Raw genomic sequence first — 12,494 nt, forward strand, 5'->3', positions numbered from 1 at the left:
ACAAACTGCTGATGCATAATTGCACCTTCTACTATTCTAACGCTCAACAGTAAGTTGAGACCCCGGCAACAATACATCAAAATAACACATTTTGTAAATTGATCCGCGGACCTACAAAAGGGGGGCCGTGCAGACCACCAGTCTCCCATCTCTGATTTAGAGAACAAAGCATCCCAGGGGAAGAGACTGAGTGGCCAGTTGAACATGTAGCCTACAGTACCATTCTGCAAGGTTCAGCTGACTAATGACTGAAAAGTAAACCAGAACGAGAATCATTATTTTTATTAAAGCACTTCTCTCAGACAATTTACAAAAAATAGAATACATTAATGAAAGAACACCATTTCCTTATTTTAGCTGTATTTCATTTGAATCAAATCTTCAGAAAAAAATATACTGAATGGTCACTCATTTTACTGATCAATACACACAACCAAACACAGTGATGTCAGTTCATTTGTAAAATGTATTAAAAATACATTTGAGATAACACTTGTTGAAACTATTTCCGGTCTATGAGGGTTGTTCTGAACCTGAGGTCCTGATCATGACATCACAGGGTTTGAGTTGAAGAATGACATCATAGCACAGTGAGGACTAGAGACAAGGTTGGGTTGTCTTTCCTCCAGAGGGAGATCTGTTCAGTCGTAGAGGTCCTTGAACCCCAGGCTCCTGTCACCACACACACACACACACACACACACACACACACACACACACACACACACACACACACACACACACACACACACACACACACACACACACACACACACACACACACACACACACACAGAGTGAGATGTAGAAATATATGTGTGTTGTATTCAATGTGAGGTGTTCAGGGAGGGGGCCCACCTCTCTGGGGATCTCTCTCTGGCCAGGTGGTCTGCGGTGGACCACAGGGGCCTGCTGGGGCTGAGGGAGCGACGCAGGTGAGGGGAAGAGGGATGCAGGCCAGAGGACGATGACGACAGACCCTGACGACGCAGCTCCTGCACTGCCCTCTCCCTACGAGAGAGAGAGAAAGAGTAAAGCACAAGCCAAGCCTTTACGACAAGCAAGGAGACAGACAGACAGACAGACCTCTCAAATCGCTCAGTAGATAGCTGTCTTTTGGTCATGTCCAGGTCAGCCTCTAGCTGTGCCGAACGAGTACTCAATGTAGCCACCTCTCTACGCTGAGAGCTCCTGAGAGAGAGAGAGAGAGAGAGAGGGAGAGATAGACAGACCGAAATGTAGAGAGAGAGAGAGAGAGAGAGAATTGAGTTGGAGGTGGATAGATGAAAAGAGAGAGAAAGAGGGAGAGAAACAAAGAGGGAAGCTGTCAAAACAGGCAACCGAACAAATCAGAAACCCTTCCAACAGTGACCAAGTGTCTGCTCACGCCTTGCTGTCGGCCGCGGTGAGTTTGTCCCTGAGCAGCTGGATCTCTGTGTGTCTCTCCTGGGAGCTGAGCTGTCGGTGTAGCTCCTTCTCCCTGGTGGACACCAGCACGGATTCCAGGCTCTTCATGCTCAGACGCTCACTGGACAGCTGCTTCCTGAGCAGCTCCAGCTCACACTGCAACTACAAGCACACACACAGTGTACTGTTAATACACACACACACACACGAACATGTTGACATACACTACCGATCAAAAGTTTTAGAACACATCAAGGGTTTTTCTTTATTTTTACTATGTTTTACATTGTAGAATAATAGTGATGACATCAAAGCTATGAAATAACACATGTGGAATCATGTAGTAACCAAAACAGTGTTAAACAAATCCAAATATATTTTAGATTCTTCAAATAGCCACCCATTGCCTTGATGACAGCTTTGCACACGCTTGGCATTCTCTCAACCAGCTTCACCTGGAATGCTTTTCCAACAGTCTTGAAGGAGTTCCCACATATGCTGAGCACTTGTTGGGTGCTTTTCCTTCACTCTGCGGTCCGACTCATTCCAAACCATCTCAATTTGGTTGAGGTCGGGGGATTGTGGAGGTCAGGTTATCTGATGCAGCACTCCATGACTAACCTTCTTGGTAAAATAGCCCTTACACAGCCTGGAGGTGTGTTGGGTCATTGTCCTGTTGGAAAACAAATGATAGTCTCACTAAGCTCAAACCAGATGGGATGGCGTATTGCTGTAGAATGCTGTGGAAGCCATGCTGGTTAAGTGCGACTTGAATTCTAAATAAATCACAGTATCACCAGAAAAGCACCCCCACACTATAACACCTTCTCCTCCATGCTTTATGGTGGGAAATACGCATTCGGGGATCATCTGTTTACCCACAGTGCGTCTCACAAAGACACGGTGGTTGGAACCAAAAATCTCCAATTTGGACTCATCAGACCAAAGGACAAATTTCCACCGGTCTAATGTCCATTACTCGTATTTCTGGGCCCAACCAAGTCTATTCTTCTTATTAGTGTCCTTTAGTCATGGTTTTTTTGCAGCAATTCAACCGTGAAGGCCTGATTCACACAGTCTCCTCTGAACAGTTGATGTTGATATGTGTCTGTTACTTGAACTCTGTGAAGCATATATTTGGGCTGCAATTTCTGAGGCTGGTAACTCTAATGAGCTTATCATCTGCAGCAGAGGTAACTCAGGGTCTTCCTTTCCTGTGGCAGTCCTCATGAGAGCCAGTTTCATCATAGCGCTTGATGGTTTTTGCGACTGCACTTGAAGAAACTTTCAAAGTTCTTGACATTTTCCGTATTGAGTGACCTTCATGTCTTAAAGTAATGATGGACTGTCGTTTCTCTTTGCTTATTTGAGCTGTTCTTGCCATAATATGGACTTGGTCTTTTACCAAATAGGGCTATTTTCTGTATACCACCCCTACCTTGTCACAACACAACTGATTGGCTCAAACGCATTAAGGAGGAAATAAATTCCACAAATTAACTTTTAAGAAGACCTCATGAAGCTGGTTGAGAGAATGCCAAGAGTGTGCAAAGCTGTCATCAAGGCAAAGGGAGGCTATTTGAAGAATCTCAAATATAAAATATATTTAGATTTGTTTAACACTTTTTTGGTTACTACCTGATTCCATATGTGTTATTTCATCGTTTTGATGTCTGCACTATTATTCTATAGTGAAAAATAGTGAAAATAAAGAAAAACCTTTGAATGAGTAGGTGTTCAAAAAATTGGACCGGTACTGTATGCGTTCGCGCGCACACACACACACACACACACACACACACACACACACACACCACACACACACACACACACACACACACACACACACACACACACACACACACACACACACACACACACACACACACACACACACACACACACCATCCCCTCCATGACTCACAGCCTCCTTGCTGGCGTCCAGTTTGACACAGAGCTCCCTGGTCTTCTCCAGGTCAGTCTGAGTGGCGGTGTGTTCCCCCTGGGCCTGTCTCCACTGCTCCTCAGTGTGCAGCAGACTCCTGTTGAGCTGAGACACCTGGCTGCTGCAGCTCCGCTCTGCAGACAACGCCTAGGATACACACAACTATAGGAGTCCAGGGTCGTCTTTATTACGCACAACATGGTAAAACGTCGCAAAACCTTTTACAACAGAAAACTAAAATGAGCTTTTGTTATTGGACAACTTCAGGTAGTCCAACCCTGTTTCAGTCCGTTTGGTGTCTAATGAATATGACCCAGTGTGTAACCAGTGATAATCCCTAATGATAGAGACAGTGAGGTTAGACAGACCTCCTGCAGACTGGCCTCCAGAGCCTCCACCTTCTCCTTGAGTCTGCGTCTCTCCATGTCTGAGGTCATCAGCTCCAGCCTCAACTCGCTGATGGTCCCCTCCGCCTGCCGCGCCTGCCCCTCCCAGCTCTCGGCCTGGACCGACGCACGCCGCCGAGCCTCCTGGTGCTCCCTGCACTCCCGCTCCTGGTGAACACACACACACACATTTGGATTATTTGTTTAGCTCCACAATGAATCAGTGCAAGTGAAAAGGTCTTGGCTATCAATCCCTACCCAACTCCAGTCTGAAAACGTTGATTGCCGCTTACAGTAAGCACAAGGAGGAAAGGAAAAAAACACATTTTCAAAAAGGAATTGATCTGGAACTCAAAGGCTGCGTTTACACAGAACCCCAATTCTGATTATTTCTCCACTAATACGTATTTTGACCAATCAGATCAGCTCTTCGGACAATGTTTGGGCTAAATATCAGAATTGGGCTGCCTGTGTAAACGAAGCCATAGCTACTCTGGATGAGTGATAATTAGTTTGACAAGACATAACTAACAGCTCACAGATCGAAATATCATTCATTCACAGTGCCAGCAGAGGGTACCTTGGTGGACAGCAGGTTCTCGATGCGGGAGATGTCAGCCACATAGTCCTGTACCTTCCTCTGCAGCTCATGCACCTCCTGGGCAGAGTCCTCCGAATTCAGCTCCAGGGCCTGGACAGCAAAACAAACTAGACCTTACAAAGTGTTTGTGAGATTCTAAAGAGATAATGGCCAAGAGGTTTGGTATATCATGAATAATATGGCGTCCTAGTGTTTTCTACTACTGTTTGCCCTAACCAATCACCTGGGATAAAAAACTATTCTGGACCATGAGCCCATGGCATCTAGTCTGGGTTCCAGTCTTTTTAGCTAACATTCCAATCCTTGCCACTCCTGTCACTTGGCAAATGACACAGAGTACAAGGAGTGGAATGTAATAGCTGAACAGAGACAGATACCAGGCTACATACCATCCTCCCTAAATAATATGAGCCCTAAAAGGTTGATCATTTGAAAGTTAAAACAGAATAATTGTGCTCGTGGTTTGGTCAGAAAGTGCTGTATCTGACCTGGTTGTTGAGACGGCTCGTGTCCAGTTCGTCTCGGAGTTGAGCATTCTCCCTCAGGGTGGAATCCTTCACCTTGGTCAAAGCCTCCAGCTCCTCCCCCGCATCCCCCAGCCTCCTCCTCAAAGCATCCAGCTCCCTCTCCCGCCCTGCCAGCGCCTCACGAACGCTCCTGGGGAACAGAAAGGTCACAGCCAGGGGTCAAAGTTTCGAGGTTAACTTACACAGGTGGCGCAATCCGTATGCGTCTCTGAGTGAACCTTAGTATGGTGACTTGGCATCTGATGCTGCTGTGTGAAGCTTTGTGGTACTGGACAACTCAGACTCACTCTGCTGATGTCTCCAGATCCTCTATGGACAACCTGAGGTTCCTGATGGTTTTCTCCTGAAGAAAAACACATAGAAACCAAAGAGACCATCACTCAATCACTGATATTAGACCAATGTGTCACATGTCATGAGGTGATATCCAAGTGGGCATTTCAACTTCCTAAACATAGTGGCTGCCAGGTACAATTGGCTGTGTGTGTAGTTAGTGTTCAGTTGATTACTTTGTCGTCCAGCTGGTTGTGGGCTGAGTTAAGGAGGTCAGTCTGGTTCTCCAGCTGCTCCTGCAGGGAGTCTCTCCTCTGGTCCAGGTCAGTGATGGTGGACTGTAGACTGCTCACCTCCTCTCTTAGACCAGACATCTGCCTCAGTAGAGAGTCTGACACAACAGATAAGGCTCAGTTTGGTAAGGTTATTACACACACACACACACACACACACACACACACACACACACACACACACACACACACACACACACACACACACACACACACACACACACACACACACAGAGAGAGGCAGACCTTGTCTCCTCACCGTTCTTCTCGTCCAGCAGTTTGTTCCTCTCCTGGGAGTTCTGTAGTTCTCCGATGCGGGAGGTCAGTCTGCGCTGGCTGTCACTCAGGGCGCTCTGTGTCTCACTGTTGGACAGTCTGAACACACACGTGCGCACACACTTAAAGGATGCTATAAAAGGGATTAAATAGACACTATAGAAGCAACAGTTCCCACACGTGTCCAGTATGTGGCTGATGCAGGAAGTGAATCCCCAACCACATGACTTCATACGTCAGTGCTGGTTCCTTGCTTACCTCAGCATGACACACTCGTTCCTGGTCCTGCTGTGTTCGTCCTCAGCAGCGGTCAGCTTCCTGCCCAGGGTGTGGACCTCCTCCTCTAGCCCCATCATGGACTCCCTCATCAGGGCAAGACGGCTCTTCTGGTCCCCCCGCTCATGCTCCAGCTACAGCAAGGAGAATCACCATGAAATGCAATTAGCAGAACGAACATTCCATTCCAAACTGAGGACATTTAAAGAGTGTGTCTGTTCTAGTCATTGTGTTTCTATGGAGGTTTTCTCCTCCTCACTCACAGTGAGAATAGCTGTCTGCAGGTCCTCCACCCTCTGCTCCAGATGAGCCCTCTCACTGATGGCTGTCTCCTGACAGATCTGACAACACGCAACACACACATAGACATTTTCCCTCAGCTGGATACACACACACACACTTTCATTGGTAGTCAATAGATGGCCATGCTGGAACACTCAGAAGTAGATTATTGTCCAATCTGGTTAATATATTGACCTTGAGTCTCTCCCTCAGACTGTCCCTCTCTGTGCTCATACGGTGGAGGTCGACCTTGGCCTCGTCTCTCTCCGCCTCCACGCGCTTCAGGATGCTCTGAGCTGACACGGTGACACTGCTCTTAGCTGCACGCGACGACTTGGATTTCAGTACCTCGCGACGCAGCGACGCTATCTCCTGCTGGGCCTGATGAAGAATGGGATTGTTATCAGCAAAATTATTTCCCATTCATTTGGAACTGAGCGAAGAAAAAGTCGGACAAAACGTGTTTTGTTGGAGTTAACTATTCCTTTAAGAATGGTACTGGCCTGCTGGTAGTGCATGCTGGTCTTGTCTCTGTCAGCAGTCAGAACTTTCACGTTAGCCTGGATCTCTGACAAGTGGCGCTCATACTTATCCAGCATGTTCTGCATCTCGTCCCGCTCTCTCAAGACCCTCATCAGCTCAGAATCATAGCTTCCCCCCTGCCCAAAACAGGGGAACAAGACATGATGTCAGATTTCTAAAGAGTACATCAGCTGTTACATTAGTATTATGACAAAGTGCTCGCAGTCCAGGAGACATTGGTCAGAAATTAGATTTTTTTTCTGATTAATATGGAAAAAGTAATATTTGAAGAGTTTATTTACAAAATGCTATGTTCACCAATTTTTCACATTTGTATTTTTTCATCAGAAATTATTGCTTATGGGTACCTTCATGCGTGTGTAAAATATTACTGTTCTCAGATGTTTAATTAATAGATTTTAGTGTGTATGAAAATGTTTTTTTTTTGCTAAACGCTATATTGTTTCGCTGGAATGGAATGTTCGCATCCTGTATATTTGACTGTGATATGTAATTGTCTCCCCTAGCTACCTTAAGATGAATGCACTTACTTTAAGTCGCTCTGGATGAGAGCATCTGCTAAACAACTAAAATGTAAAATGTAAATGTTTCACAGGTCTTCTATTACTGAATACATTTTTATTTAATTGTTTTATTATATTGATGTCAAAAATGTATCATTTCTACACTTCTTTATTAAAAATGTTACCATGTATTACATTTGACTGTGTGAAACCTAGCAGTACTACTTATTTCTCTGAGAGGGAGCCGGATATATAGCATTTTGCTAAGAAATATGATTATTTGTCTCTCTGAAATGAAACCATCAAGTAATATATTTTAAACAAATACATGTCTGTCAGTGAAGAACCCCATGCCATGATTAGAGAGTGAAAAAACACACCAATCTTTTTCATAATTTCTTTAAGCAATAAAAGCTAATTTACCAACATTTCTGAAAATTGATATATAGCGTCATTTATACATTTATAATACTGAAGATGGTGTAACAAATCCCTATTTACATTTGTAGTTAATATTAGACAGCCATTCCTTTACCTTGACAGGGGACTGGCGGGTGGGGCTGCGGCTCTGGAGGGGCCCCCGACAGGGGCTACAGGAGCACCTGCCCCTCAGCATCCTCCTCAGGCTGTCTGCTTCCTGTCTGTAGTAGTCCCTCTCCTCCTCCACGTTCCGCAAGAAGCTGTCCAGACGAGAGCCACGTTTCCCCCTGCCGTCTGGCTCTGTGTACAGGACCTGCTCTCTCTCTGTAGGATAGCCAACCATGTTACATCACATTCTGGCATCTCGTTCTCCACTACCCTCTCTCCTCTCAGTCCAGCCCCAGAGTAACTCACCTGTGAGGCTGAGTTTCTGCACCAGTCTGTTCAGACTGTCTCTCTCCTGGTGCAACTGGTCCAGTAAGGCCTGCAGGTCCTGCTCCTGACTCTGCTCTACTGTGGGGTTCAGCTGGGTCTCAAGTTCTATTGGTTCAGTGTCTGCCGACTCGCTATCCTGAGACATAGCCCAGAACCCAGAAGCCAGGGTGGATGGTAAATGTAGGCTATTGATTATACTATTTTCTTTATGCCTGTTGAATTAGAATGCAATATAGTGGTATCAGTCGTGGTCTTACAGGTGTCACTTTGGTGATAGCGCCCTCTAGTGATGTGATCTTCCTCTGCAGGTTTTCGATGATGCTCTACAAAACCAGACCCCAAGAAATCTTGCATTGATTCAATCAGACATTCACTCATCCATTGTGTTCAGTATTCACATCGCATCCCCTCTTAGGCACACAGTAAGTCTACCTCTGCATGCTGTGTGTGGTCCTCTGTTGTCTCCAGTGTGGGGCCCTGCTGGTCCTGCTCTTCCTGCAGCTGAGCTGGTGTACTGATATGGCCTGGCTCCTGCTGGTTCCCCAACGACAGCTCCTCCACCTCCTCCTCCCCCCTCTCCCCCTGCTGAAGCTGCACCTCCTCAGCCTGCACACCAGCCACACTAACTGATGCAGCCTGACACAGGAAGGGCAATGGGGATTAGGTGAAAATGAATAAAATAAGAAAATGTGTCTGTATCAAGCTGATAGATAAAAAAAACTAACAAGAGTGCTTGATTTATGACACACTGTTCTAAACAATTGATGTTGTCATGGTAACCAAGCCTATTTAAACTTGACCTTGCTAACCAAAACATTGCATTAAAGTTCCTTATTTGGCGAACAGGTGCTTTTAATCGAGCTACTGGTTATGAATGTATTATAGCACTATATTGGATGTCAAAAGATTGCTAGTTTGCAAAGTAGTGTCTTCCAAATCACAGCAATCTTGCTAACGACGCTAGCCTTGAATTGTCGAAAGCGATACTGATTTTATTATGGCAAAATTGCTCGCTAAACACTTAAATAGAATTAGGCTAAAGCTACTGCTTGTCTAAGTAAAACATTAGATGTAAACAAAAACAAATCATGGTTGAGAGAGAGATCTTCAACTTACTTTATGGATGAAATAGTTATAGCTGTAGCTAGTAAATAGTTACGTGAGGTTATCTCGATAAATCACTGGGGTTTGCTGTTGTAAACCCCGAATGGCTCCTAAACCGCTTTTCATACGGGATAAACGATCTGACCAATCAGATGTCAGGACTCGATCGGAATTCGAGATGTCGCAAGCCAATCAGCAAAGGCCCTTTCTTGACAGTGTGCGTCCATTACCTTGACAACGTAGCATACCCGGTACTCCACCACACTGACAACACGTGCTGATAATGTTAGCAGAAGATAATGTTAGCCTAGTGTAATTCCAAGTCTAAATGCAAAAGTATTATGCATCAAAATGACTGATTTGAATGCATTTCTAAATGCATTGCAGTGTTCTATGCAATTTATGCTACCATTTTAAAATAAAATAAATGCACCCCAGGCTTCAAATAAGTCAAAGTTATTTTGCCTTTGTCAGGATTAAAAAGTAGGCTACTATAATAAATTGCACTGTCAATCTGTTTTGTGGGAGCCTAGCTGTTGTCTCTCTGCAGTACATGATACTTCCATATAGTGAGCCTTTTGTGCCTGCTTTTGTAGAGGGGCAAGTGTTAACCTGTTAGGTTGTTGATTTTGAAAAATAAGCCCAAAATAATATTTAAAATCCAACCCAGCCCCTCAGGAACTAGTAAATCCTTTTTGATTTAAGATACAAATTAAACCGCTGGGTGGCGCTGTAAGACCAGCATCGAAAATGACTTGAGCAACAAGGGAGTCGATATCGCTCCAGCACAGCAGGTGGCAGTGTTACAAATAGGGTAAATAAACCCTGCCTTTAAAAAAACAAGAGGAAGAAAAGCGGAAGTATGTGTGTAAAAATGAATTAGATCTGAAAACGTATTCACTCTGAACGTTTCCATTCATGTATTTGGAAAAGTTTCATTCCACAAAAGTGATAAACTATTTTCAGATGCACAGAAGAAACGACAGATAGAGGCACGATGATTTTAAGAAAATTCTCGAATTTGTGCGCACAATCCCAAGTCTGTTTTCGATCGGCTCGAGGCAAGAGCGCATTGTCAGCTGTCATTGACGAGACTGGTAAATCAGGACTTATCCTCAAATCTTTGACAACAGACATATTTGAAAACTTAGCATTGGAGGACTGGATACACGATCATGTTGATCTCCAAAACCGGAGTATGCTCTTCTTATGGAGGAATGCCCCAGCGGTGGTGATAGGGAGACATCAGAACCCGTGGCAAGAGTGCAACCTTCAGATCATGAGACAGAAAGGGATACCGCTCGCAGTGGGGACGGGACTGTATTCCACGATTTAGGAAATGTCAATTTGACTTTCTTCACGTCCAAGAAAAACTATGACCCTCACAGGAATCTCCAAGTCCTGACAAGTGCTCTGAAAGGACTCAGGCCAGACATGGATGTACGTGCAACAGGGAGGTTTGACATCTTGCTGAATGGCCACCATAAGATTTCAGGAACCGCTGCTAAATTGGGAAGGACAGCAGCTTACCATCACTGCACTCTGCTGTGTTCGGCCGACAGGGCACTGCTGTCTGCGGTGCTGAAACCGACCTGCCAGGGTATCAAGAGCAATCCAACACAAAGCGTGCCATCCCCTGTGAAAAACCTGCTGGATGAGGACCCGACGTTGGACTGTGACTCTATCATGGATTCAGTGGCATCCCAGTACAACACAGAGTTTGGTTTCAGCAGCCCTGTAACACTTGTGGACCCAAGTAATGAGCTGTCCTTGCCTGGTATCCAAATAATGGCCCGTGAACTGTTGGCCTTTTGAGTGGACATTTGTAAGGACTCCTAAGTTCAGTATCTGTATGACTTTTGAGTTGAAAAATGACACATCTATCTGCAATGCAACTCTAAACATGGACATCAAGATTGGCATTATAGAATCTTGTGACATTGAGGTTCCATCAGACTGGCTACCTGTGGATTTGTCTCGAGAGTTCTCCTTACACCTGATAGGTGGGAAATTATGTCCCTACGAGACATCAGTAATCGCAGCAGAATTGCTGAGGACAATCCCACAGAATAAAGAACTTGAAAGAAAGATGTATAATCTGTGCCGAAGAGTTGTCTTCGTGATGTGAATAAAGCACTGCTGCATGACATACTGAGTTGTTCAGTGTTTTGTTATTGGGATAGTTTAATCACCAATATACCAAGGGAAGGGGTGCTCTCTGTATAGCCGTTCTAGAAAGTTATCTGTAGACTCTGACTTTATATGCACACAAAGTATTTCCATGGCACAAATTCTGCATAAACATCTACGCTGGTAACCAGTTTATAATAGCAATAAGGACTGTATCTAGGCACTCAGCATTGTGTTGTGCATAAGAACAGCCCTTAGCCGTGGTATATTGGCCATATACCATACCCCCCTGGCCTTATTTCTTATATATATATTTACATTGCACTCCACGAGGAGCCTGCCTGTACGCGAATGCAGTAAGAAGCCAAGGTAAATTGCTAGCTAGCATTAAACTTATTTTATAAAAAACAATCAATCAATCAATCATAATCACTAGTTAACTACACATGGTTGATGATATTACTAGCTTATCTAGCCTGTCCTGCGTTGCATATAATCGCTTAGGTACACGTTGCTCCAACGTGTACCTAACCATAAACATCAATGCCTTTCTTAAAATCAATACACAGAAGTATATATTTTTAAACCTGCATATTTAGCTAAAAGAAATCCAGGTTAGCAGGCAATATTAACCAGGTGAAATTGTGTCACTTCTCTTGCGTTCATTGCACGCAGTCAGGGTATATGCAACAGTTTGGGCCACCTGGCTCGTTGCGAACTAATTTGCCAGAATTGTACGTAATTATGACATAACATTGAAGGTTGTGCAATGTAACAGGAATATTTAGACTTATGGATGCGTTAGATAAAATACAGTTCTGTATTTCACTGAAAGAATAAACGTGATAGTTTCCGGATTCGACCATATTAATGACCTAAGGCTCGTATTTCTGTGTGTTTATTATATTATAATTAAGTCTATGATTTGATAGAGCAGTCTGACTGAGCGGTGGTAGGCACCAGCAGGCTCATAAGCATTCATTCAAACAGCACTTTCGTGCAATGCTTCAAGCATTGTGCTGTTTATGACTTCAAGTGTTGGACCAGTAACTGAAAGGTTATTAGTTTGAATAGCTGAACCGACAAGGTGAAA

At 44.4% G+C, this 12,494-nt stretch overlaps 1 protein-coding gene and 1 pseudogene across 1 annotated transcript; one reads left to right on the forward strand and one right to left on the reverse strand.

Annotated features, from left to right (window-relative positions):
• Positions 1-267: 267 nt before the first annotated feature.
• Positions 268-9,372, reverse strand: tsga10 (testis specific, 10). The gene is made up of 20 exons (XM_014150623.3): positions 9,284-9,372; positions 8,600-8,803; positions 8,425-8,490; positions 8,147-8,303; positions 7,848-8,056; positions 6,770-6,925; positions 6,462-6,647; positions 6,248-6,325; positions 5,967-6,118; positions 5,692-5,807; positions 5,376-5,530; positions 5,154-5,209; positions 4,828-4,996; positions 4,319-4,429; positions 3,721-3,906; positions 3,332-3,499; positions 1,388-1,569; positions 1,087-1,191; positions 859-1,011; positions 268-672 (listed from the first exon to the last, which is right to left on the reverse strand). The coding sequence occupies exons 5-20, from the start codon at positions 7,926-7,928 to the stop codon at positions 642-644; spliced, it is 2,085 nt and encodes a 694-aa protein (XP_014006098.1). The 5' UTR covers positions 7,929-8,056; positions 8,147-8,303; positions 8,425-8,490; positions 8,600-8,803; positions 9,284-9,372; the 3' UTR covers positions 268-641.
• Positions 9,373-10,122: 750 nt separating this feature from the next.
• On the forward strand, positions 10,123-11,422 carry LOC106574630 (lipoyl amidotransferase LIPT1, mitochondrial-like; annotated as a pseudogene).
• The last annotated feature ends 1,072 nt before the right edge of the window (positions 11,423-12,494 follow it).

The sequence above is a fragment of the Salmo salar genome, chromosome 17, assembly GCF_965601325.2.
Source record: "Salmo salar chromosome 17, fSalSal1, whole genome shotgun sequence".
NCBI classification, from domain to species: Eukaryota; Metazoa; Chordata; class Actinopteri; order Salmoniformes; family Salmonidae; genus Salmo; species Salmo salar.